Source organism: Dromiciops gliroides, chromosome 5 (genome assembly GCF_019393635.1).
Source record: "Dromiciops gliroides isolate mDroGli1 chromosome 5, mDroGli1.pri, whole genome shotgun sequence".
In the NCBI taxonomy this organism is placed as follows: domain Eukaryota; kingdom Metazoa; phylum Chordata; class Mammalia; order Microbiotheria; family Microbiotheriidae; genus Dromiciops; species Dromiciops gliroides.
In genome coordinates, this window is record NC_057865.1 from 164,770,406 (window position 1) to 164,797,396 (window position 26,991).

A 26,991-nucleotide genomic window follows, 5' to 3' on the forward strand; every position below is an offset into this window, starting at 1 on the left:
CTCAGTTTTCTCAATTGTAAAATGAAGATAATAATAGCACCTACCTCTCAGGGTTGTTGTGAGGATAAGATAACATAATATTTGTAAAGTGCTTAGCACAGTGCCCAGATTATGGTAGGTGCTATATAAATGCTAACAATTATTATTACTAATTGACCATAACCTCTTTTTCCAAAAAGAATAGGAAAGGACTGACTCTTCAGACTTCTGCCTCTGCCTTGAAGTAATAAAGCTGGTGTTATTATGAGATGGTATTGGGGAGGGGAGGCAATGTCAACTATCTAAACAGTTGAAGTCACCAGATTTAGAAAAACTGTAGTTGAAGATTAATGTGAATCACTATATTCAAATCAGAGAAGATTACCATCAAACCAGACCATTAGCCAGTCCCTGAACTCAATGTTCCATCTCTCACTTTGCATTTGCAATAATCATCCCTCATGTTTGTAATGTACTCCCTTTTCATCTCTACCTCTCAGAATACTTGTATTTCTTTTTCTTTCTTTTTTTTTAAAGTGAGGCAATTGGGGTTAAGTGACTTGCCCAGGGTCACACAGCTAGTAAGTGTTAAGTGTCTGAGGCCAGATTTGAACTCAGGTACTCCTGACTCCAGGGCTGGTGCTCTATCCACTGCACCACCTAGCTGCCCCCAGAATACTTGTATTTCTTTAAGGATCAAGTCAGGTGCTACCTTTCCCAAGAAGCCTTCCCTGATCTCCCCAGTTGTTTGTCTAGAGCCTTCTCCTTCCTGAAATTATTTTATATTGTCATTGTCATTCAATCATTCCAGTCGTATCCAACTCTTCGTGACTCTGTTTAGGCTTTTCTTGGCAGAGATACTGGAGTGGTTTGCCATGTCCTTCTCCAGCTCATTTTACAGATGAGGAAACTGAGGTAAACAGGGTGAAGTGACTTGTCCAGGGTCACACAACTAGTGTCTGAAACTAGCTTTGAACCCAGGGAGAAGAGTCTTCCTGATTCCAAGCCTGACGCTCTATCCACTACACCCACCTTATATCATACTTAACTGTGTACGTGGTTTATCTTCCCACCCCCACCCCCACCCCACCCCACCCCACCCCAGTAGAATGTAAGTTCCCTGAAGACAGGGACTATTTCCTTTTGGTCTTTGTATTCCATTGCTTAGCACAATACTCTATAGAGTGGAGGAGGAAGAGTGAGAATAATGGAAGGAGTTAGAAGTGATAACCAGCAGAGATCATTATGGACGGCATTTCAGATAGGGAATAGTTTTGTCATGGGAGGATTATGGGCCCCGGTCACCCCAACAATTCTCTGGGGGGTTCAAGGAACCTTTTCCTTGAAACCTCAGGGGTTTTCTCTTGAAATCAAGTAGGCCTCTCCTTGAACACAATCAAGGACACACACACTCACCTAATGGAGTTAAGCGGCACAGATTGAACTGAGCATGCTCCAGGACCATCACCCTACATTCCAGTCATTCTAAGCATCTGGATGAGGTAATCCAGGAGAAGACCACCTGGAACCGCCTATCAGCAGACTGCTTAGACCCATCAGGACAAAGTTGACACCCACCACCAGATCTCTCACGAGGGATTCTTCCTACCCCAGTGCAACGCCCCTCACGCAATAAGAGACTCTTACCCACCCCCATCTAAACCCTATAAAATGGCACCCCACAAGTTAGCCGGGGCGGGGGGGAAGTGTTTTGTTCTGGCAAAACCTTCATCCCGGCCAGTTTCTCTTGTACCCCAATAAACCTGTTCTCTTATTCCTGATTAGGTCTTGTGTGAGAGTGTAATTCTTTACAGAGGAATCCTAAGGACCCACGTGCATTCTCCTATCGGGTTTCCCCCCCCCCATATCAGTTTTAACCCCCTTCTATTGGAGGAAATAGGTGGAACTGATCATGCCTCTCTCTACTCAGTGGGGGACAGCTCAGGGTATGACCTTCTTTTGAAATTTCTAGTCTCCTTCCCCTTCTCTCACCTGGGGAGTGGAAAGAAACCCAAAGATCCTTGGTACAAAATGATCTGTCCTTGTGGAGATAAAGAGATCAGATTCTCAGTGTTTTAGCCTAGAGCAAAGGTCCTAGTTATGGATGCCTTCCTTTCTCTGCAAAGCAAGAAAGTTTAAAAAATAGAGATTATAGATAAAATTCATAAAGCACTCTGGGCTCCACGTAATATAGTAATTACTAAGCCAGAAGGGTGGTCTTCCAGCTAGCTACATTTGGCACAAATCAATTATCCACAGGTCCCCATCCCCTTCTTTAAAGCAAAAACATCAACTTGGTATACAATTAAAACTGTTTTAATCTAGTAAACCATTGTTTAAACAATACAAATAATGGCAGCAGCTAGGTGGCACAGCAGATAAACCACTGGCCCTGGATTCAGGAGGACCTGAGTTCAAATTTGGCCTCAGACACTTGACACTTGCTAGCTGTGTGACCCTGGGCAAGTCACTTAACCCTCACTGCCCCGCACCCCAAAAATGTAAAACAAAAAATACAAATAACCTAGTGAGGAAAAATTTAAATACCAAGGAAACCATGCTACCCATTGCATAAGGCAATAACAGAAAGGAGAAATGGAAGTAAATTTATCATTCTTCCAGCATTTTCTCCTTGTATTCATAATTTCATTGGATTCTTTTAATAAGCCAAGTGGTAGGGGCAGCTAGGTAGCACAGTGGATAAAACACTGGTCCTGGACTCAGGAGGACCTGAGTTCAAATCCGGCCTCAGACACTTGACACTAGCTGTGTGACCCTGGGCAAGTCACTTACCTCCCATTGCCCTGCCACCCCACCCCCCCAGATAAGCCAAGTGAAAAAGGCTCTAATCAAAACCAGGTTTCGAATCAGTCTCCTGGAAAGCATCTTTTGTATCCTGCTGTCACTGCAGCAACTGCTGTTATTGGTCTTCCCTTTACCATTGGCAAATCTTTCTCTTTGTGTCTTTTTCTTGAAAGACTTAAAAAATGTCACTATGATGGAAAACTCCTTTCCTTTCCAATCCCACAACAGCTTCTTCTCTTTCTGAGCTGAGAAGGAATGCATCTCCTAGAGTCTTTAGCAACTTGGGCCCCCTCAGAAGGAGGAAGTCCAAGCCTCACCAGAATTACTGTTACAGTAGTAACTGAAAATCAAAGAACCCTTTCAAACTGACAAAGCTTTTTTACATATATTCTCTCATTTGAGTCCAGAGACCATGTCCTGAAGGGCTTAACATTTTCAGTTCTGGAACTTCCATTCTGTGGCCTTCCATCCCTTGTGAGGTACTATACCTCACATGACCTACTATACATTATCACTCCTCATTAAAATGACAGCTTTTTGACTGGAAATCTCACTTTTTTATTAGTATCTCCAGGGCTTAGCACAATGTTTGGCACATGGTAAGTGCTTAACAAATACTTTTTCATTCATTCATTGAATCATTCATTGATTTGTTCATTCATTCACATAAACTGTGGTTTTGATCATTTTTATTTAAGTATAGGTAGCTGAAGCTCCATTTTATAGGTAAGTAAACTGAGTTTCAGTAACTTTCTCATGATCACACTATTACTAAGTGTCAGAGACAAGATTTGAAACCAGGTTTTTCCAACTTCAAACCTAGTAATATGTTTAGTATGGGGAATATTTGTTGAATTGAATTTCAAGTAAAGGAAAATAATGGATTTCTGGACAGTTTTTGTGGATTCTACAAGCAAGTATTTTTTTTCTTCCTTTTCTTTCCCCCAAGTTCTCATTGATTTTCTAAAGAGGGACCTTTCTTTATTTTTATTTACTTGAAACACAAACTCAACAACGGAAAGTTCAGAAGTTGACCCAAGTTGGTGCTGGTCCAGCTAGGGCCTGCATGAGAATTCCTGGCCTAGTTACAAAGGGAAGGAAGCTGCTTAGACAGATAATCAGAGGAGACCTGCTGGTCCTCACTAACTGTCCAGGGGCTACCCCTGCCCTGCTGCCCTCAAGAATGGGAGCGCTCCTGTGCACACTAGCTTCCTGTCATAAGGACGTGAAGGGGGATGCTGATTCTGGCCACAGCAAGAAGAGATAAATGAATGAAAGAGAATTTATTAGTACTAATAGACCTCATCTGGAGCATTGTCTTCAATTCTAGGTACAAGTTTAAGAAAGATATTGATAAACTAAAGAGCAAAGAGAGAAGGATAACCAGCATGATGAAGGGCTTTGAGTTCATGACATCACCATAACCATCACCATCATCATCGAAGCTAACATTTCTATAGCACTTACTACGTGCTAGGTACTGTGCTAAGCACTTTCCAAATATTGTCTCATGTTATCCTCATAATAATACTAAGATGTAGGTGCTGCTACCACCCCCATTTTGCAGATGAGGACATTGAGACACACAGAGGTTAAGTGACTTGCCCAAGGTTACACAGCTACTAACTACTGAGATCACATTTAAACTCAGGCCTTCCATATCCCAGGCTGAGGGCTCCAGTCACAGCAGCATCTAGCACCATTAGAATGTAAGCCTCGTGAGTGCATGGACTATCAGTCAATCATCCAGGCAAGTGCTAAGTCCTGGGGTTACAAAGAGAGGCAAAGAAGGTCCCCACCCTCAAGAACCTCACAGTCTAATTAGCAGAGACACACAAATAAATATGTACAAATAAGCTACAAACAGGATAAATAGGAAGTAAATAAAACAGGGAAAGGCACTAGAATTAAGAGAGTTTGGGAAAGACTTCTTGTAGAAGCTGAGGTTTTAGAGGGGACTTAAAAGAAGCCAGGGAAGGCAACAGGTGGAGATGAGGAGAGAGCATTCCAGGCACAGAGGACAACCAAAGCAGAAGCTTGGAGCTGGGAGATGGCATGTCTTGTTCATGGGATGGTCAGGAGGCCAGTGTCACTGGAATGAAGAGTCTGCAATAGGTAGCAAGGTACAAGGGGGCAGCTAGGTGGCACAGTAGATAAAGAACTGGCCCTGGATTCAGGAGGACCCGAGTTCAAATCCAGCCTCAGACACTTGACACTTACTAGCTGTGTGACCCTGGGCAAGTCACTTAAGTCTCATTGCCCTGGGGGGGAAAAAGAAATAAGGTACAAGAAGACCAGAGAGGTAGAAGGGAGCTAGGTTTTGAAGGACTTTGAATGCCAAACAGAGAATTTTTCATATGATCCTGGAAGTGATAGGGAGCCACAGGAGTTTACTGAGTGAGGAGTTGACACGGTCAGACCTGCCCTTTAGGACAATCACCTTGGTGGGTAAATAGAGGATGAATTGGAGTGGGGAGAGGCTTGTGGTAGGGAAACCGACCATCAGGCTATTGCAGTAGTTAAAGCATTAGGTGAAAAGAGCCTGTATCAGTATTGTGGCAATAGGAGAGGAAAGAAGGGAAAGTATTTGAGAAATGTTGCAAAGGTGAAATGGGAACTGATGCAGTCACCAAGTGAAATGGTAGAGCTAGAGAAAAGAAAAGGCCCCAGGACAGAGCCCTGTGGGATACTCATGCTTAATGGAGGTGACCCAGATGAGGATCCAGTGGAGAAGACTGACAAGGAACAGTCAAAAAGGCAATAGAAGAATGAGGAGAAAGTCGTGTCCCAGAAGCCTAGAGAGAAGAGAGTATCAAGAAGAGGGTGATTGACAGTATCAGAGTTTAAGTAGAATAAAGATTGAGAGATGGGGGCAGCTAGGTGGCGTAGTGGATAAAGCACTGGCCCTGGATTCAGGAGGACCTGAGTTCAAATCTGGCCTCAGACACTTGACACTAGCTGTGTGACCCTGGGCAAGTCACTTAACATTCATTGCCCCACCAAAAAAAAAAAAAAGATTGAGAGAAGCCCATTGGACTACCTTTCCTTTTTCTTGTGTGTGTGTGTGTGTATCCCCAATACTTAGCATAGCACTTGGTACATAGTATGTACTTAATAAATGCTTTGTCATTCATTTGTCAGACATGCTAAGGTGGGGATCAGATTAGACTAGATGGCCTTTGGGGTCCCTTTTAGTTCTGTGATTCTGTAAATATGTTCCAACCATTGTTTTAAGTACTGGGGATACTAATATAAAAGGGAGAAATTCCCTGACCTTAAGGGCAGGGTCTATCAGGGGAGACAGCACATATAGGGGAATGGTGGCCCGGAAGCAATGTTTTGATTTGAAAAATCGTAAGGATGGTAACTGGAGCCATAGGGAAGTAGATTGATAGATACATCCTGTGGAAGGCATTGCTACTATTCCAGATGGGGGAAAGAGGGGTCCACTTCCAAACCTTGTTTCTGGGCCAGGCAAGCTCTGACACACAGTGGACCTCCTTTTGCTTATTAATTCATCATTTATTTATTTATTTTTACTTACTTACTTATCTATCTATTTATTTAATTATCATTTATTTATTTATCTACCTATTAATTAATTCATTTATTTGTTTGTTTATTTGTTTATTTATTTGGTGAGGCAATCAAGGTTAAGTGACTTGCCCAGGGTCACACAGCTAGTAAGTGTCAAGTGACTGACTGAGGTCAGATTTGAACTCAGGTCCTCTTGAATCCAGGGCCAGTGCTTTATCCACTATACCACCTACCTGCCCTCTTGCTTATTTATTTTTAACCAGACAGGTGATTCTATCCAGATGGGGAGTCCTGGTGAGGAACTTGCATCAACACTGCAGATTGGAAACTTTCCCACAGTGTATCATCTTGGAGAATTACCTGGAGGCATTGAGAAATTGTGACTTGCCCAGAGTTAGAGGCATAACTTGAACCCAGGTCTTCTTGACTGCAAGTCTGGCTCTCTAACCATGAAGACACTGCTTCTCAAGGTATACAGTACTTTATGGAAAAAGACATAGAGAGGCTCAGTGAAACATTTCATTTCATGTCCATCCAGACCAGGGATTTCATTGATATTGGAAACGCCCCCCATACACAAGCAGCATCAGAATGGTTTTGTAACCCACGGTCTCAAAGAGTTGCCTTGGGGCATGGAGAGTTTGAATGACTAGTCTAAGGTCAACAAGAAAACCCAGAATGGGGCCATGAAGAGTAGGACACAACTGAAAATGATATGTATGACCATAGACAAATCCCTTAGACTTTCTGGACCTCAAAATCCTCACTGTAAAGTGACGGCGTTGGACCAGCTAGTCTCCAATGTCCCTTTCAGTTCTAATCCTTTGATCTTATTATCCTGTGAAAATGTGCAAGGTCAAAGTCTGAAAGGAGACAGGCAGGCCCTTGATTTAGGTTTAGTCTCAGCTTTCCTACTTCCTATCCTCAGTTTGCTCATCTGTAAAGTGACAGAAATGTACTAAATTAAAGGTTCTTCACTTTTTTGGTATCATGGACCACCTTGGCAGTTCAGTGAAGCCTATGGACTCCTCAGAGCAATGTTTGTGGCTTATATTCATAATTGAAGGAAATATTAAATTTCAGTTAGAACTAAGTGGAAATAAAAATGGAAATTTTTTTCCCATCTAGATTGGACACCAGGTTTAAAAAAAACCTGGACTAAAATGATCTCTAAGGTCCCTTCTGGCTCTGAGTCCTGTGAGTCTGGTCTTATGATTCTAATCTCATGACACCACTCTTTGGATGGAGTCAAAGCAGCAAAGTGTACATGCTTTTGACAAGAGCTTTCAATAGGCTTTAAAAATAAATCTTGCCCAAGTTTCCTTCCTCACAAATATCCCTTCATGGGACATTTCCTGGTCTCTATTCCACAAGCTTGGCCATTTGGTGCCCCCAAAAGGTACCAGATTGGAAACCCTGTGAAAATTTGTGCTAGCAGTTAGAGAGATCATTTGAAATTCAAAGCATCCAGAGAGGGCTACCCCTAAGCAAAATCTTCAAGTAGACAAAATTTGCCTTGGCTTGATGATCCTTCCTCAGTTATTGTCTCTTCCTTCTTTGTACTTCATGCTGACCTCTGTCTGGCTAGGATGAACCATTTATACTTCTTAACCCAGAGCATCCCATGGCCTAGAATTTTGCCTAATCACCAGCCCCTAATCTAATTTTACCCCATTCCAACAGGGTCCTGTTCTTTGCTGGATGACAACAAATTACAGAGACAAATCTGTGCTGATGTATAAGAAGTGAAGAGCACGGGAAAGATCTGGGTATAATTGAACTAGATAATCTTGAAGTTTCCTCTGAACTCTGACATTCTTATTCTCCTATTATCCCTTCTAGTTGATGTATATATGTTTAAAAGACTTGAGATTTTTATGTACTTTATTCAGGACTTGTTGAGGGTACTACCACCCTCCCAGTCACCCAAGACATTTGGGTGTCATCCTCAGTTCCTTCTCCTCCTCCTCCTCCTCTTCCTCCTTCTCTCTCTGTCTCTCTCTGCCCATCCCCATTAATCTATTGCCAAGACCCAAGACTTGTTGATTTTACTTTTGCAACCACTCTTGTTTCTGCCCCATCTCTCTTCTGACACTGTGACCCCTCTGTTGCAGACCCTCAATTACCTCACAACTGGATTATCGTAGTAGCCTGTTGGCCTGTCTCCCCACTCGTCTATCCTCCACTCACTTGTTAAATTAATCTTCCTAAAATGCAGGTCTGACCATGTTACCACTCCTCCCTACCCTATACAATAAACTCCAGTAGCTCCCTATTACCTCTAGGATCAAATATAAAATCCTCTCTTTGGCATTCAAAGCCCTTCATGCTGTGGCCTCCTTTAACTTTTCCAGTCTTCCTGGATTTAATTCATCTCCTTTCTGTGATCCAATGACATTGAACTCCTTACTGTTCCTTGAACAAGACTGTGTTTTTACTGGTGGTCCGTCAAGCGCTCCTTCCTTCCCTGCCTTCCTTTAAGTCCCACCTAAAATCCTACCTTCTACAAAGGTTTCTGCCTTTCCCTTTAATGCCAGTGCCTTTCTTTTGTTGATTCTCTCCAATTTATCCTGGATTTATCTTGTTTGTACATAGTTGTATGCATGTTGCGCCACCCCCCCCCCCCACACACACACACTAGACTGTGAGTTCCTTGAGAGCAAGGACTGTCTTACCTTTCTTTGTGTCTCCAGTACTTAGCAGCCTCTGGCTCCTAACAGATGTTTATTGACTGAATGATTAAAAGTATTAATACTTTAAAAAATAAATTTTCATGATTCATTAATGGAGACGGACACTTACACACAATGTCTCTGACTACTCACCTAGGGAAGTAGAAATGCTTTGGAGACGCTCTTGAGCACATGTAGACATTCCTTGTTGCACGTTCGTATTTTAAAAGGAGACTTCTAAAAGAGTGACCAATAGTGGTGATTATAAAGTGGGAGTATTGATTCTGAGGCTGTGTGGTAGAGTGGAAAGAATGATGACTTTGGAGACTTGGGTTTCTATTCTGACTCATATGTACTAACTACGTGATCATGGACAAGTGTTCATATGAACTTGTTTCTTTATTCAAAAAATGGAAATCAATAGTACTTGTACTCCCTGCCACATGGGGTTTTTGTGACATTGTTAGCTACCTAAAAGGAGAGGTGAGCATATCCATTACTATTTCTTAAAACGCTTTGAGATTTTCAAGCCTAAGGTTCCCCGTGAGAGTGAATATTAGCTTAGAGATAGTTCATGGTATACAAGTGACCTCAGTTTCAGAGACACAGGGTCACAGGATCATAGATTTAGAGCTCAGAGGGAACTTACAGGCCATCTAACCCCAAACCCTCATTTTATAAATGATGAAACTGAAACCCAGAGAGACTAAGTGACTTGGCCAGGGCCACCGAGTTAGTAAGTGATTGAGGAAGAATTTGAACTCACTTCTTTTTTGTTGGCAAGTGATATGTGTGTCCTTGTAATGATTCTGTTTTATCAATAATATGTCTCTCTCTGTCTCTGTGTCTCTGTGTCTCTCTGCCTCTCCCTCTTCTCTCTGTCTCTGTGTCTCTGTCTGTCTCTGTCTCTGTCTCTCTCTCTCTCTCTCACACACACACACACACACACACACACACACATACACATACATACATACACACAGCCTACATGTCATGTTGGCAGTGAGGATTTCACCAATTAAAAAAAAGTTGTGGGTTTTTTTTTTCTTAATGCAGTAGCTAAAGAGAGTAAATCTTTTTTAAAAATCTTCTCTTTTTGTGTCACCTTTACTTCTTAATTTCCAGTATTTCTGGTACAGCAGATAGAGTGCCTGGCCTGAAGTCAGGAAGACCTGAGTTCAGATTTGGCCGTGTGACCCTGAGCAAGTCACTTAACCTTTTTTTTTGCCACAGTTTCCTCATCTGAAGATGAGCTGGAGAAGGAAATGGCAAACTATTCCAGTATCTTTGCCAAGAAAATCCCAAAGGAAATCACATAGTTCAGAAATGACTGAACAATAACAACGATTACTTCTCAATATATCCCTTCTCCCTGGCCAATGACATAACAAAGAATTAGAAAAAAATATTTAGCCAACCTAATGACACATTGTCTGATAATATGTGCAATGTTTCATGTCCATTGTCCCCTATCTCTGCAAAGAAAAAAATGTATTTTCTCCTCTCTTCCCTGGGGCCAAGTTTAGTTATTATAATAATATTCAGTTTCTATGTTTCTTTGTTTTTCTCTTTGTTTCCTTCCTTCCTCCCTCCCTCCCTGTCTTCCTTCCTTCCTCCTATTTATATATTTGTAATGTTGTGTATTGTTTTCCTGGTTCTGCTTACTTCACTTACTTCAGATCATATAAGTCTTTCCATGCTTCTTTGATGCTTCTCTTTCAATAGAATTTATCAGCTGGAAGCCTTTACCAAGCATTCCTGAAGGCAGAATATGAGCTTTCCTGGTCTTTTTGAATCCTGGATTTCTGCCATTTGAAAGCTGACTCCTGGCCTGGGCACTCTAAGCAGTGCATCATTTGTCCAGGACCTTATGACTGGCAGGTGTGGTACAGGGTTGCCATTCTAGGTGCCCAAATAACTCTTCCAACAAAGTTCAGCTTTTGCAGATGTTTTCAAGTTGCCTGAAACATCTCCAATACCCCATCCAGGAAGAGCCAATGGAAGCCACAGGGAAAGCACACCCCTCCCCTTTCCTCAGCAGGGCATCCCTTCTGCCAGCCTCTTTCCCCTTTCTTCCCTTCCTCCAAGGCTGCCTGACATAGGAAGAACCTGAATCTGAATCTCCAAAATTTGCTTCCTCTTCTCTGTTATTCCAAGGAGTAATCTTGAAGCTCAGCAAAGATGATTTGGAAGCAGATCCTTTTCCTCTCCTGCCTCACCGCATTTGTGCTTTTAGCAAGTAAGTATGAGAAACAGAGACAACCCAGATCTTTCTAAAGCAAAGACAAACCAGGTAGCTACACTCTCTGCCCTGATGCTATAGGAGGAGAAACTATTTTCTAGATTACTGCAGGAGTGTGCATGTGTGTGTGTGCGTGTGCATGTGCGTGTGCGTGTGCGTGTGCGTGTGTGTGTGTGTGTGTGTGTGTGTGTGTGTGTGTGTGTGTGTGTACTAAAGAAAATTACACAGAGCAGCCAGCTTTGTGGTTTCCTAGGAAGGGGTATATCCTGTCACTTGGAGGTGAGAGAATGAATACCCTAAACTAGTGATTAGGAAATCAGAGTTTAAGGCTATGACCTTGTGAATGGCTGTGGGTTAAGGGTTTCACCCATAGGATGCTGGGCTGCTTCATTGCACTCAACTATGTCTCTGTGTTATTTTCACCAAGTTCTTGAGGCTGGGGAAGGTGCTGCTGTGGGCTCCAAGCAAACAGTTGGAGAAGAGGACAACAAAAGTGAGTAGAACTGCTGGGTCAGCCAAGAGGGGAAGCCAGCACCTCCTGCTAGCTGTCCCTGGAGCATCTCTGTGGCCCTGCGCTTTTTGTGATTCATCGGTGTTTCTGCTTCCAGATTTGAAGAAGAAGATCTTCCTCCAGGAGTCAGATGCTTCGAATTTCTTCAAGAAGCGAGGCAAGAGATCCATCAAATCCCGGGATGAGCTGAACGGTGGGTGAGGAGACCAATAGATGTTTGTGCCAAGTTACTTTCTCTGTCTCCTTCTCCTGAGTTGTCTCCTAGGAGACAGAAGGAGTATTTGTGGGACGGAGGGTAAAAGCTAGGAAAAGGGACTTTCATTCATTCAAAATTAGAGAAAATATGTTTTTTTGTCATGGTTCTCTTCATTTGCCATATTACCTAGCAATATTTATATTATGTATATCCTCATATACACTAGTACATAATTAGTGTGTATTTTATGTTTGCATTTCATATCTATAGATGGTATTTTATGATAGAAGGAGTGACACAGAGTAGAGTTCTAGATCTGGCATCAGAAGACCTCTGACATTTATTAGTTGTACAATCATTAACAAATTTCTTAACCTCTCTAAGCCTCAAATAGTTTTCTAAGACTTATTTATTAAATTGCCTGAATTGGTAGAAGATATTCCCATCTGAGAAAATCGCAGAGCATTAATGTATTTCTCTCTCTGTCTCTGTATGTCTCTCTTTCTCTGTTCCTCTCTATCTCTCTGCCTGTTTTTCTCTCTGCTTCTCTGCCTCTCTGTGTGTCTCTGTTTCTCTCTGTCTCTGTCTCTAGCTCTGTGTTTGTCTCTGTCTGTCTGTCTGTCTCTGTTTATGTCTATATCTTTTCATCTGAAGCTGTAATTTTATCAGTGTGGGGAGTTCAGTGTGGAAACTTACTCCACAGAAGCAGAGGTGCCAAATTGTCTACATATTAAAGTCTTAGACAAACACTCTTGAAATACTGGAGAACTCTGATCAAAACAATGACCAACCCTGATTCTGGAGGATGGATGAAGAACCTTACTACCCATCTCCTGTCAGAGAGGTCATAGATACAGGCTATAAAAGGAGGCACACTTTTTTCAGACATGGCTAATGAGGGAATTTGTTTTGCTTGACTTTACATATTTGATATAAGGATATTGTTTTCTTTTTCTTTTTTGTTAATAGGAAGAGGAAGTAAGGGAGAGGATATAGATTTTTGTTCATCGAAAATTTTTAATTTATTTTTTTTAATTTTTAGTTTTTAGGTTTTTTTGTTTTTTTGCAGGCAATGAGGGTTAAGTGACTTGCCCAGGGTCAAACAGCTAGTAACTTTCAAGTGTCTGAGTCTGGATTTGAACTCAGGTCTTCCTGAATCCAGGGCCAGTGCATTATCCATTATACCACCTAGCTGCCCCCAAAACTTTTAGTTTTTGGTGAGTTGTCTGGAGCCCTTAGTGGTTCAGTGACTTGCTTTTGGTCATCCAGCCAGTATGTAACAGAGGTAAGGTTGGAACCAAGGTCTTCTTGACTCCAAACATGGCCCAAGATGACTCATATATGTATGTGTATAATTTGTTTCCTTTGCAGCACGTAGCATAGTGTCTTGTACATCATAGGCCCTCAATATATAGTTATTTGATTACTAACTGACTGGTAGAAATACAATAGAATTTTTTCATGTGATGAGGATGAAAGGGTCAAGGAGTTCAGGGGTAAACTGTCTTTTCTGAGTTAGATAAAGAATATCTCAATAAGAAGGTAAAATATGGTCCTCACATAAATTTGCATTCAGAATTTGATTTCAGGAACATACGGCATTAAATTTCAATTAAATATTTTTCCACCTAATTAAAATTCCCCTTATCTCCTTCTTGCCTCCCCACCCCACTGAAAAAGAAAGAAAAAAAAAAGAACCCTGGTAACAAATATGCATAGTAAAGCAGAACAAGCTCTCATATTTTTTTTTAAATTAAAGTAGCTTTCAATGAATCAAATAGTTTTCAAAAGAAAGACTCCAGAAAAGCAAACTCCTGGATATGTTGCTACTTGAAAAATGGGCATTTTTTCAGGAGATGACAATGTTTGCCTTCCTTTTCAGCTGGCTCCAGCTAGTGAGGTATAGGTTGAAGCTTTCAGGCATTCAGCATAGACAGATACACAGTGTATGTGGAACAAGCTCACCCATATCCTGCAGGAGGCACAGGATAGCACGGTGGACACTCCTGGCTCTACAGTAACTTCTCCACTTGCTCTCACTGGGCAACCTATACCCAGCAAACTCCCGTCAATAGTGCTGAATGATGGCCTCCGTGGCTATACCTCAGGCTGGGTGGGACGAAGGGCAAGCAGCATTTCATAGTTGTATCCAATGCATTACCTTAATATGTGTGCCCAGAGAGCTGTACTTTTATTTTTTATTAAAAATGTGTTTACTAAGTACTTGATCATAAAGGACATTATTTTAATTGACAAATTTTTAAAAATTAAAAATGTTAAATGAACAATTATACTTTACTTCTAAAATTAAATACAAAATATCATTTTCTGGAGATATGAAGGTGTGCAAAAAAAAATCAGGGTTTGCCTATAAAACCTGTATTACTTAACTTAAGCACAGGTTAAGCACTTCATACGTACCTTTATCTATCTATCTATCTACCCATTCATCCATCCATCCATCCAGTTTTGATCAAGTAATGATGATACTTTATAAGTCCTAAGCACTTTATCAATGTCAGTTGTTTTTTAAGATTGTGTTATTTTGTCCAAGTCACCGGAAGGCAGAGTTAGGCATCAGTTCATCTGAAAAATATCTGCAAGTCTCATTTCTCAGTCTGAGTAATAGTTTAGTGTAGCAGCTAAAAAAAGCTAAGGAGATTGGAGGTTGTATAATCAGACAAATCCTCTTGTCCAGAATTTCTAGGCAGGTGATTGTCCTGTTACAGTGAGGAGTTGAAACCCCAAGTGAACAGTAACTATGTATCTGGTATGTAACTATTTATGTCTCCCTATTAGAATAGAAGCTCTTGGGGGCAGAGAATGCTTTTGCCTTTGTTTCCTCAGAATTAAGTCCACAAAGTAAGAGCTTAATAAATTCTTGTTGATTGATCGACTGCTTGAAATAATTTTCAAGCCTTCCGGACAGCCCACAAATGCTATGTCCCTATTTGCTCTCAACCTACATCTCAGATTACATCTCTTTAATTTCATCAAACAATCTGGAGACTGCATGGCATGGTGGAAATGGCATTGGATCTGAAATCAAAGCCAGATTTAACTAACTTTGTTCCAAGTCACTTAATTATCCCTACTACACAAGTGCAGAACAACAACAAGAAGTAGTAAGGATAATAATCAAAAATTACTTATATCAAAAGCAAACCCTTTTTTTCTTTTTATGACTAGTCTTTCTTACACCTACAGTAAAAATCATGGGATTTAGAGATAAAAGAGACCTTAGAGGTCATTTAGTCTAAAACTCATTTTACAGATGAGGAAACCGTCCCAGAGGCATTAAGAGGCTTGGCCAAGGTCATTATAGTTACTGTTCACTGGAGGGTTCAACTTTTCACTGTAACTAACACACGTGATTTGAATGATCACAAAGCAGTTCATTCTCTGTGCCAGGGAGAGTAGAATTTCTGCCATTAGAAAATATGTTTGTGTATGAAAGTAATATTCATTTAAAAAACATCCCTGCTTGAGAGCATGGTACTCCCAAAATCTTGCAGCTTTATTCCTGGCCCAAGTCCACTCATTAGGTAAATAATTTACCTCATGCTGGATTCCCTAGGGGTTCTGTGGCAGGTTTGAAGGTTAGCTGTAGTAGCCCTTACCCACTTCCTCTCCGTCATGATAGTCTGTATCTGCTTCTCCCCAGGGAGAGATGCAATGAGAAGCAATCACTGGGCTTAACTATTGGGTTTTCCTAAGAAGTTAGGCATTTCCTTCCTCCTTGTAAACTCTGTGTAAATTCTCTTCCACAGCAGAGAACAGGCAACAGCTGCGAGCAGATGAGCATCGACGGGAGTATTATGAGGAGCAAAGGAATGAGTTTGAGAACTTTGTGGAGGAGCAGAATGATGGTAAGGATTGTATGTGTGTGTATGAGAGAGAGAGAGGAGAGAGAGAGAGAGAGAGAGAGAGAGAGAGAGAGAGAGAGAGAGAGAGAGAGAGAGAGAGAGAGAGAGAGAGAGAGAGGTGAAAATCACATCATTTTCCCCTGCACACACATACACACCTCTGGGTTAGCATTTTTATACTGGTAAAAATCTGTGTGAAGGATGGATTAGATGTGGGAGAGTAGAGTTAGGAAGACTTGCTAGGCTATTGCCATAGACTAGATGGGAGGTAATGAGGGCCTGCCCTAGAATGATGGAAGTAGGAATTGAGAATGAGGGGGACCAATACAAGAAATATTATAGAAGTAGGATCAATATGACATGGAAATTGATTAGATATCAGAAGTAAAGAGGGCAGCTAGGTGGCACAGTGGCCCTGAAGTTGGGAGGACCTGAGTTTCAAATCTCAACTCAGACACTTACTAGCTGTGTGACGCTGGGCAAGTCACTTAACCCCAATTGCCTTAAAAAATCCAGGGCCATCTCCAGTCGTGGTGATGTATATCTTGCCACTGGACCCAGATGTCTCTGAAGGAGAAAGTGAGGTTGGTGACCTTGCACAGCTCTCCCTCACTTAAATCCTATTCACTGCAAGTGATGATATCACCTGATGTTGAGGTCCTCTTTGAGAATGAAGGACAAACAACAATAGCAATAGAGATATAGAAGAGCGAATAAGCAAAGATAATACAGAGTTTCCATGGAAGAATGAGTAAAGGATGATGCCACAGAAAGAAAATGGTCAGAAAGAAGAAAAAATTAGAGGAAAAAAAGAATGAATTTGGTTTAGGATATCTTGAGTTTGAGGGCCCGGTGGGGATATCTGATAGGCAGATGAAGATGTGGAACTGAAGCCTCATTAGTTATAAATATTTGAAAGTTATTGTCACACTTAGGGAAACCCAAGAGTCTGTTTTGTGATCGTGGGTCCTCGTTTAGTAAATTTCTGGATGGGGAGAGATTGAAATCAGTCTCTCTAGTTGAGCCTGTATTTGGCTAATGACTCACTTATGGGTCCCCAAAGACCCTTTGACTATAGCTCCAGTTCAGCACCACTTTACCTACTTGCCTATTCCATCCCCCCAGATTTCCCAGAACCTGGCTGTTTTTTCTCTGCCTTAGCAACTCATCCAATAAGTAGTGATGATGATGGCAGTGGGATATTTAAATTCCTTTCCAAGAAGCTTGGACAAATACCAGACTTTTCATTCTCTTCCCCCCCCGCACCCCCCCCCCCGCCGGGCCGCCTAATCCCCAGCCCCAGCTTTGAAAAACCCAAGGAATTACCTGCCACACATTTACAGAGGTCTAACCTCAGGATGGGAGTAAACTGAGAGCAGTGAATTAGAAAACAAGTCTGTAAAACACGAGCCAAGCACAGGCACAAATCATCCAACAATGAATGCTAGTAGGAGACAACAACCTTCCCACAGCAACATGGTGGCTACTGATGTCAATGGCTTTTTTTCTTTTTTTTTCTTTTTTCATTTCATTTCTTTTCTTTCTTTCTTTCTTTCTTCCTTCCTTTCTTCTTCCCTTTCTTTCTTCCTCCCTCCCTCCCTTCCTTCCTGCCTTTCTTTTTTTTTCTTTTTCTTTCTTTCTTTCTTTCTTTCTTTCTTTCTTTCTTTCTTTCTTTCTTTCTTTCTTTCTTTCTTTCTTTCTTTCTTTCTTTCTTTTTTGCAGGGCAACCAGAGTTAAGTGACTTTCCCAGGGTTACACAGCTAGTTAGTATCAAGTGTCTGAGGCCAGATTTCAACTCATGTCCTCCTGACTTCAAGGCTGGTGCTCTATCCACTACACCACCTAGCTTCTCCCCTGCCAATGGCTTTTTTATATTGATATAGCCCAATCACTTGGATACCTGGAACAATTTTTAAGAGCCCCTGAGCACTGCATTTTTGGAGGGAAGCAATTAGGGTTAAGTGACTTGCCCAAGGCGGGCAGCTAGGTGGCACACTGGATAGAGCACTGGACCTGGATTCAGAAGGACCTGAGTTCAAATCCAGCCTCAGACACTTGACACTTAACTAGCTGTGTGACCCTGGGCAAGTTACTTAATCTCCACTTTCCTGCAAAAAAACAAAAAAAAGGAAAAAAAAGTGACTTGCCCAGAGCAGCTAGGTGGCACAGTGGATAGAGCACCAGCCCTGGAGTCAGGAAGACCTGAGTTCAAATCTGGCCTCAGACACTTGACACTTACTAGCTGTGTGACGCTGGGCAAGTCACTTAATCCCAATTACCTCACCCCCCAAAAACAAAACAAAACAAAACAAAATGACTTGCCCAAGGTCACACAGTAGGTGTCTGAGGACAAATTTGAACTCGGTTCCTCCTAACTCCAGGCCCAGTGCTCTAACCATTGTACCACCTAACTATCCCCAACACTGCATTTTTAAATTAATTACCAAACTGAGGTTTCTATATATCTTTACAGAGAAATTTTATATTTTCAGTGAGTGAAGTCAGTCTTCTTGCTATGTCCACATTCATAGGGTCAGAGATTTTAATTCTCAGCTACTCCAAACCCTTTCATTTTAAAGAAGAAGAAACTTGGGCCTGGCTGTCAGTCAGTGATGAGCTATCTGGGCTATAGAGGGGTGGTACAGTATGGGATAATAGACAGGAGGATGGCTGTATGCTACTGTATCTTACTGAATAAGATCTGACCTGAAGCTCAGGAAAGTGACCTTGTACAGAACCCCTAAAGCTTAGTGAAATCCTGATAATTCTCTTGTCTAGGGAAAAAGCCCATGTGACTGTCTTTGCTAAAAGGGGAAATCCCTGTACGCTATTCCATTTTTACAAAAAGGCATGAGCAATATTAAAGCCATGCCTCATATGCTCAAGCCTCTCTGGCTCTCTTCCACAGCTAAGAACTTGAATTCAAGACCTTAAAGAATCCTCACATTGATTTATACCGCCAAAGTAATGAGGTAGTTGTAAAGGTCTTGGCTATAGTGAAAACTTGAGGGAATTCTTAATGGGGGCTGTCTTGTTGGACTTCGTATACATGGAGGTGATGCAAGTGATAGTGTAGATTAGCAGGGTGAAAGCATGGCTTTCTGGTAATTCCTCCTCTTCTACCCTCCACACAGGGTGGTACAATCGACAGAAAATTCTACGGAATCCCTCCAGTGTACAAATGAGGAAGGGAATACCTTAGACTTAGAGGAAAGGCGAGTCAAACTCCTGTGACAAAGGGACATGGAGAGTGCCAAGTTGACCCAAAAGCCCACACATCAAATGTTGAAACCTGTAAGCTTGAGAAGATGCCGGATCAACAAGGCAGTTTGGGGCTTGGGTCATAGGACAAGAGCATATGTGCTGGTCATGGCCCCTTTAATGAGTGTGATTCAGTAGAGGAGTTCTTCAGTTTCACCCCCAGACCTCCCAGAGAAGGATAGACACACACAGAGACAGACAGAAGGACCGGCCCTGTGATTTTACTGGCGTAGGGAGTTCTCTGGTGGGGAAACTCCCTCTATCAGGACAGGTCAGCACCCACTCATCCACTTGCAGTCTTAGAGGGTTGCCTGGAACACATGCCCAAGGTCACACAACCTATGTTAGAGCTTGGTGTTGAACCCAGGTATTCTTGTGTTCAAAGTCGGCTCCTTCTCTGTTATGCTATGCTGCTGCTCAGAGATAAATGGTAGATAGATAGATAGAGATAGAGATAGAGATAGAGATAGAGATAGAGATAGAGATAGAGATAGAGATAGAGATAGAGAGAGAGAGAGAGAGAGATAGAGAGAGAGAGAGAGAGAGATAGAGATAGATAGATATAGATATAGACATAGATATAGACATAGACATAGATATAGACATAGACATAGATATAGACATAGACGTAGATATAGACGTAGACGTAGATGTAGACGTAGACGTAGATGTAGACGTAGACGTAGATGTAGACGTAGACGTAGATGTAGACGTAGACGTAGATGTAGACGTAGACGTAGATGTAGACGTAGACGTAGATGTAGACGTAGACGTAGATGTAGACGTAGACGTAGATGTAGACGTAGACGTAGACGTAGATATAGACGTAGATATAGATGTAGATATAGATGTAGATATAGATATAGATATAGATATAGATATAGATATAGATATAGATATAGATATAGATATAGATATAGATATAGATATAGATATAGATATAGATATAGATATAGGGACAGAGAGAGAGAGAGAGAGATTCTCCTCCAAAAGTCAGCCAGCCCACAAGTACTAAGTGCCTCCTGTGTGCTGGGTACTCTGCTAAGCACAAGGTACATAAAGGAGGCAAAGACACAATCCCTGCTCTCAAGGAGCTCCCATTCTAATGGAAAACCGAGGCAGAGTTTCAGTAATTTGCCCAGGGTCACACAGATAGTAAGTATTTATAAGAGAATCTGAACTCATAGCTTCCTGTCTCCAGGTCCAGCACTGTCCACTCAGCCTCTACATAAGTTGACATTTTCTCCTTTTTTACCTCCCCTGGAGGAATCTCCCTTGGGAATCCATTGGGGTTGCTCAGGGACCTTGACTGATATTTTGAAGGTGTCTGAGGTGAGGGAAGCAAAGACCTCTAACTCCTTAATGTATCTACCCTGGACTAGCGACTCCCATTCGGATCCCTGAATGGTCTTATCCCTTCTTGCCCTGGGACTATTCAGTGGAACGGGTAGTATTCCAAGGGCTCTTTATTAGGAGTCTTTTTCTTCTCAATAGACCGGCTAGTGGTAAGAATGGGAGAGAGTGGAAATGAAAGGGAGGCCACAGGGCTTTCATTTCCATCCCTGGTCTTATACGATGAGTAGTGAAGGAGGAAAAGACAGAGGGTGTGTCCTTTAAAGGGCTTTTACGTGGAAAGATGTGCACAAAATAACGAAGAGTGAAGTGCAGAACCAAGAGAACATCGTATACAGTAATAGCAGTATTGTTTTCAGAATGATTTTGAGCGAATAAGTCATTTGGACTATTATAAATGCCAAATATCTGAATAGGACATAAGGAGAAGCACACTATCTGCATCCACAGAAAGAACTGATAAATAGAAGTATGCATGGAATAAGTTTACATACAAATACCTATTCATGTCTAGTGGTAACCATCTCTATGGTAGGGGGAGAGAAGGAAAAAAAAAGGGGAAAAAAGAAAAAAATTTCCACAATAATTTTATTATGTATTTAAAAAGAATAGCAAGTTGCACATAATAGATTTGCAGTTTCATGTATAATCATCTTGTTAAAAATATACTGTGTTGGGGCAACTAGGTGGCGCAGTGGATAAAGCAGCGGCCCTGGATTCAGGAGTACCTGAGTTCAAATCCGGCCTCGGACACTTGACACTTACTAGCTGTGTGACCCTGGGCAAGTCACTTAACCCCCATTGCCCTGCCCCCCCCCCCAAAAAATACTGTGTTATGGAAATGCTTGTTTTATTCCATAAATTTAAAAAGAAAATATATGTTTTTAAAAAGACTATTACTAAAGAGAGCTCCTTTCTAAAGACCCTCTTCCTCTGATCCTTCTTGCCTCCATCTTAGTCGTTTGTGTTGGGCAGGCTCGGACTAATTGCAGTAGACAGCTAAGAGGCAGTGAGATGTTCTTGAGGGCAAACAGCCAGTTGTGTAGCCCTGAGGCTCCTGGCCTCTCTACCTGTTTGTTCTGGACTGCTGTGAAGTGTACTCTTACCAAGAAAACTTGTGTAAAAAGAATACAATAATAAAAAGTCAAAGAACCTAGAAAGCCTTGAGCCAGGCTTTCCAGAGGCGAGAGGACAGCCCCAGGTATGTGATCCTGGCCAACACACGGAACGGGGAGACTAGCTTGACTTGTTGAAAATACAGACCTCTCTGAGAATACATTTAGAAATCTCAGGCCAAAATACTAACCGGGAAATACAAATGTCCTGGAGTTTTACCCTCTTCCCTTGCAACTTAGTGAATCTATCTGTTTAAAAAAAATCAAGGATATATAGACTTGCAGAGTTTGAAGGTAAGAGGTCCTCTAGTCTATTCTCTACTCAAAGTATGAATCCCAGCTAAAACATGGAAAAATGAGCTCTTAAGTTGTTTCAACATTGTTACTAATATTATTACTTTAAAAAGAGGGAAGCCAGGGGGCACAGTGGATAGAATGCCAGGCCTGGGGTCAGGAAGACTCATCTGTCTGAGTTCAAATCTGACCCAGACACTTACTAGCTGTGTGACCCTGGGCAAGTCATTTAACCCTGTTGGTCTCAGTTTCCTCATCCGTAAAATGAGAAGGAAGTGGCAAACCACTCCAGTGTTCTTACCAAGAAAACCCCAAATGGGATCACGAAGAGTTGGACATTGACTGAACAACAACATATACTTGAAGAAGGAGAGACAGTGTAGAGGAGTAGATGGAAACTTGACTTTTGAGTCAGGAACATCTGGATTCCAGTCCCACTTCTATGGACTTCATTGGAGGCCTCTGGGGTCAAATGGCCAATGGATGTTAGAAGCAGAACATGGACCCAGGTCCTCCTGGCTCTGAGGCTACTTCTCTTTTTACAAGACCACTGCCTGTGTGACCCTGGGTAAATCACTTAACTTTTCACTGTGCCTGGTGACTAACCTTTTAAGAAGATGCTGCAGAACACTGGCACTGGTATAAGGAATTTTTCCTTGGGAACTGCCTATGCTAATGGATTCACAGGTCTGAAAAATAATTTGAAGAAGTGTTAATATTATTACCATTAGCAAGTATGGTAAATAAAAAATTTGTCCTAAATGGCCTATACCAAAAGGGCCATGAGGCAGGTAGATAGCACAGTGGATAGGTTCTGGAGTCAGGAAGACCTGAGTTCAAATCTGACCTCAGACACTTACTGGCTGTGTGACCTTGGACAAGTCATTTGACCCTGTTTGCTTCAGTTTTCTCATCTGTAAAATAAGTAGAGAAGGAAATGGCAAGCCCTTCCAGGATCTTTGCCAAGAAAACCCCAGATCGGGGGGTTGTGAAGAGTCAGACACAACTGAAAAATGACTCAACAACAAAATATCTAAGACAACTGCACCATGAAAAAGTCATGATTTTTTTCTACTACAACAAATTGTGTTATGACTGAGGTTATGAGCATCAAGAGCCCAACAGGTGCCGGGCCAAATCTGAGAATAGGCAGGTTTTCAGCAGTGGGCTAATAAACCAAATAGGCTTTAGGGCACACATAAAGGGAGAGATGGAGAAGGGATGTAAGGCCTTTGACTGTTGTGCACATTACCTATACCTGGGGAATATATGTGTGTGTGTGTGTGTGTGTGTGTACATATATATATATATATGTATGTATGTGTGTGTATATACATACATACATACATACATACATACATACATACATACATATATATATATATATATATATATACATGTGGTCAATAAATGGTGGGGCACTTGTGGAGAAAATTCATGTGACCAGAGGATATGAGCGGGGAGGACATGCATGTAGGGAAGACTTGTAGCCATGTATAAAACTTCCACATTAAAATGAGATTTATTGAAAGATATCTTTTACAGACTCCTGAGGGTAGTTTGTACTTTACAAAGGTTGGAGATATTTGAGGGGTAGAACAGAAAGGTGGAGGGAGGCTACAGGTCTCTAACACTAAGGAATTGAGTAACACCTCACAAAATCTGCTTACCAGCTTTCCCTTTTTCTACAAGAGAATCCCATCTCTGACACATTAGGCGCCTTCACTTCCTTTGGTTCACAGGATGGTGATTGGTGAGGAAGCAGGGTGGGTTGCCTTTGCCTGAGCTAGATCTATGCTTCAGGACCTCTGAGCATTGGGATTGGTTGGGGAGGTGCAGGAGGGAGAAAAGGAAGCTTAGAGAGAGTCTGACTGACCCTCATGACTGAATTTGGGCCTGTGCTCACAGAGATAGGGGCCTGGACTCTCATAGCTTTGATTAGATTTTGATTACACTCTGTCCCCTGCCCAGGTGGTCATGAATTTATACAAAGAAAAGAATACAAATTGTGTTCATGGCCTGAATTTCTGATTTAACTCAACTAACTTGAGTTAATCTGTAGGTTTTAAAATATGCTATAGGCATATGGGTACCATAATTAAGCTAACACTCAGTGTTTTTTATTCAGTATTTTGCACAATGGGATTTTATATTTATTAGATGGGTTAGCAGGCGACCACAAATGTATATATGTATACGTACATTTTCTAGCTAGTAACAACAATTTATTTACCTTTGTAAAGGAAAACGGCATTCGAAAAATGAATGGGGGCAGCTAGGTGGCACAGTAGATTCACAGCCCTGGATTCAGGAGGACCTGAGTTTAAATCTGGCCTCAGACACTTGACACTTACTAGCTGTGTGACCCTGGGCAAGTCACTTAACCCTCATTGACCCCCCCCCCAAAAGAAAAATAAATAATTAAATAAAAATAAATAAAAAATGAACAGATGACACTAGAAATCTTGAAACCGCAAATCTAGCACTATAAAATGAATAATTTTATAGTGCTGTCATAGTTTAGGGGGCACTGCCATAGTACAATAAATGTTCATTCTTCTTGTTGTTCTTTTGTCATTTTCAGTTGTGTCCAACTCTTCATGATCCCTTTTTGGGGTTTTCTTGGCAAAGATACTGGAGTGGTTTGCCATTTCCTTCTCCAACTCATTTTACAGATGAGGAAACTAAGGGAAATAGGGTTAAGTGACTTGGCCAAGGTCGCACAGCTAGTAAGTGTATGAGGTTGGATTTGAACTCAAGTCTTCCTGACTCCAGGCCCAGAGTTCTATCCACTGCACCATCTAGCTGCCCTTTGTTTAAAAAAATCAATTTCTCAAGATGTAGAAGGTGAGGCTACACAGCAGACTATCTGAAAGTGACCTGGTGGTGATAGCAGAATGTAACCACTCAATGAAAACCTGAGGGGCATGGTGAGTAGGACCAAGAAGTCAATAGTTGGGGCAGCTAGGTGGTACAGTGGATAAAGCAAGCACCGGCCTTGATTCAGGAGGACCTGAGTTCAAATCTGGCCTCAGACACTCGACACTTACTAGCTGTGTGACCCTGGGCAAGTTACTTAACCCTCATTGCCCTGAAATAAAGAGAGTCAATCATCATATTGTATGGACTCAGACCTCTTCTGCAGTACTGTGTTTGGTTTTAGAAGAACAGTCACAAGTGGAAGAGTAAGAAAGGAGAGCAAACCAGGTTACTGAAAGGTTTGAAGTTCCATCCTAAAGAGATCAGGAGAAATAGCCCTTATACAGTGTTTTAAAATTTGCAAAGCACTTTACAAATATTATCTCGTTTGATGCTCATCAAAACCCTAAGAAGTAGTTGCTATTGTTATCCCTCATTTTATAGAAAAAGAAATTGAGGCAGACAGAGGTTAAAGGACTTGCCCGGGGTCACACATCTAGTGGAAGTTTAAAGCTGGATTTGAACTCAGGTTTTCCTGACACTAGACTCAGAGCTCTAGCTACCGTACTACCTCATTGTCTAAAAACAGCCCGGTATGGATAGCCTGGATAGGGGAAGATTTAGAGGAAAATGAGGTAGCAATCTTTAAGTAGCTAGCTGAAGGGCTGGCAGATAGAAAAGGTGTTGGGTTTTGTTTTGTTTTTTCTGTTTGACCCCTGAGGGCAGATCTAGGAATAAATGGATGGAAGTTTTTGAACAGCAAATTTAGATTTGACATAAAGGGAGATGACCTCTAGCATATAGCATATAGCATGCTGTAAAGCTCTAGCACCTAAAGAAGGAGGAGGAGGAAAATGAGGATTAAAGCGACCTATATAAAATTGAACCGAGCCGTCTCGAACAGTAGTGACAACCTTTTCACTCGAAAGCAAGAGGGGGGAGGTAATTTTGTATTTTGAAGCTTCAATATATCTTTTCAGACATGTTTTCATACACTTACACTTATATTCATATGCACATGATCACCAACATGCCATTTCTCAGCAATGCCTTCTAACTTTGTCTCTTGGTTTTGTTATGGTCCTTAATTGGCTGGTCCCACACAGAGTCCCAACGTTCTCACTGTTGTGATGCCAACAAGTGCTGGCCCATCTCATTTCAATTCCTTCCTAGCTGGTTACCCCAAGGAAGAACAACCCACCATGTTGGGGGCTTCTCAAAGGCTATGGTTCCATTTCTGAAATAGAAAGCACCCCTAACTCTGGTGTATGACATCGTCTTGTTCTCTCCCCTCCAGAACAAGAAGAGCGAAGCCGGGAGCAGATTGAACAATGGCGTCAGTGGCACTATGACGGTCTTTACCCACCATACCTCTATAACCGCCATCGCATCTAACCTCAAGCTGGGAGACCTGTCAAGTTTGAAAGAACATTTATAAATGTTGGCTATACAGACACACACACATTAACACACATATACACGCATGCACACACACACACACACACACACACAATTGGGACACACTGGTTGAGAGATCTTGACAGTTAGGAGCCTTACAAATATCATCATGATGTCCACCGTCACCCAAGCCCCTCTGGTTGGTTGGTTAGGAAGGCCAGGGCTTTTGCTTCTTTATTTTCAGATGCTTACTTTTTTGTGTGTCCTGGAGAGTTCAGAAGCCAGAGTAACCTAATATAGTAGGCCCAAACTTATAGTAGTTTCTGCCTGCTTTGCTCTTCAAAGCTGGATGGCTGATCAAAGGAATAGAGCCCAAACTAAGTCAATAAATAAAATATATATTTGCTTGCAAATTGCTTTGTAATTTATTTGAATACTGTATTTACTACATAATATTCTTTTCTCAGTTCTTTCCTTCCCTCCTCCACCCATTGAGAAAGCTAAGAAATATGATACCCATTATGCATATGAAGTCATGCAAAATATATTTTGACATTAGCCTACACAGCACTTTTTCAAAGAAAAACTTAGCTGTCGCCTCCATGCTAACTAACCCCTCATTAAGCTTTAGAACTGTTGCCAATAACAGTGCAGTATGGTAGAAAGGGCCCCAGCTCCAGCCAAAGACCTAGGTTCAAACCCTCTCTAAGGAGAATCTGTGTTCCTTCTCTCTCCCTCTTCCTCCTCATCTTCATCATCATCATCTTCTCCTCCTCCTCCTCCTCCTCCTCCTCCTCCTCCTCCTCCTCCTCCTCCTCCTTCTTCTTCTTCTTCTTCTTCTTC

The 26,991-nt window shown here is 41.7% G+C and overlaps 1 protein-coding gene across 1 annotated transcript; it reads left to right on the forward strand.

The window, feature by feature from the left end:
• Positions 1-11,094: 11,094 nt before the first annotated feature.
• UCMA (upper zone of growth plate and cartilage matrix associated) lies at positions 11,095-26,447 on the forward strand. Its single transcript, XM_043969100.1, has 5 exons — positions 11,095-11,232; positions 11,663-11,728; positions 11,844-11,939; positions 15,713-15,811; positions 26,048-26,447. The coding sequence occupies exons 1-5, from the start codon at positions 11,175-11,177 to the stop codon at positions 26,143-26,145; spliced, it is 417 nt and encodes a 138-aa protein (XP_043825035.1). The 5' UTR covers positions 11,095-11,174; the 3' UTR covers positions 26,146-26,447.
• Positions 26,448-26,991: the final 544 nt, after the last annotated feature.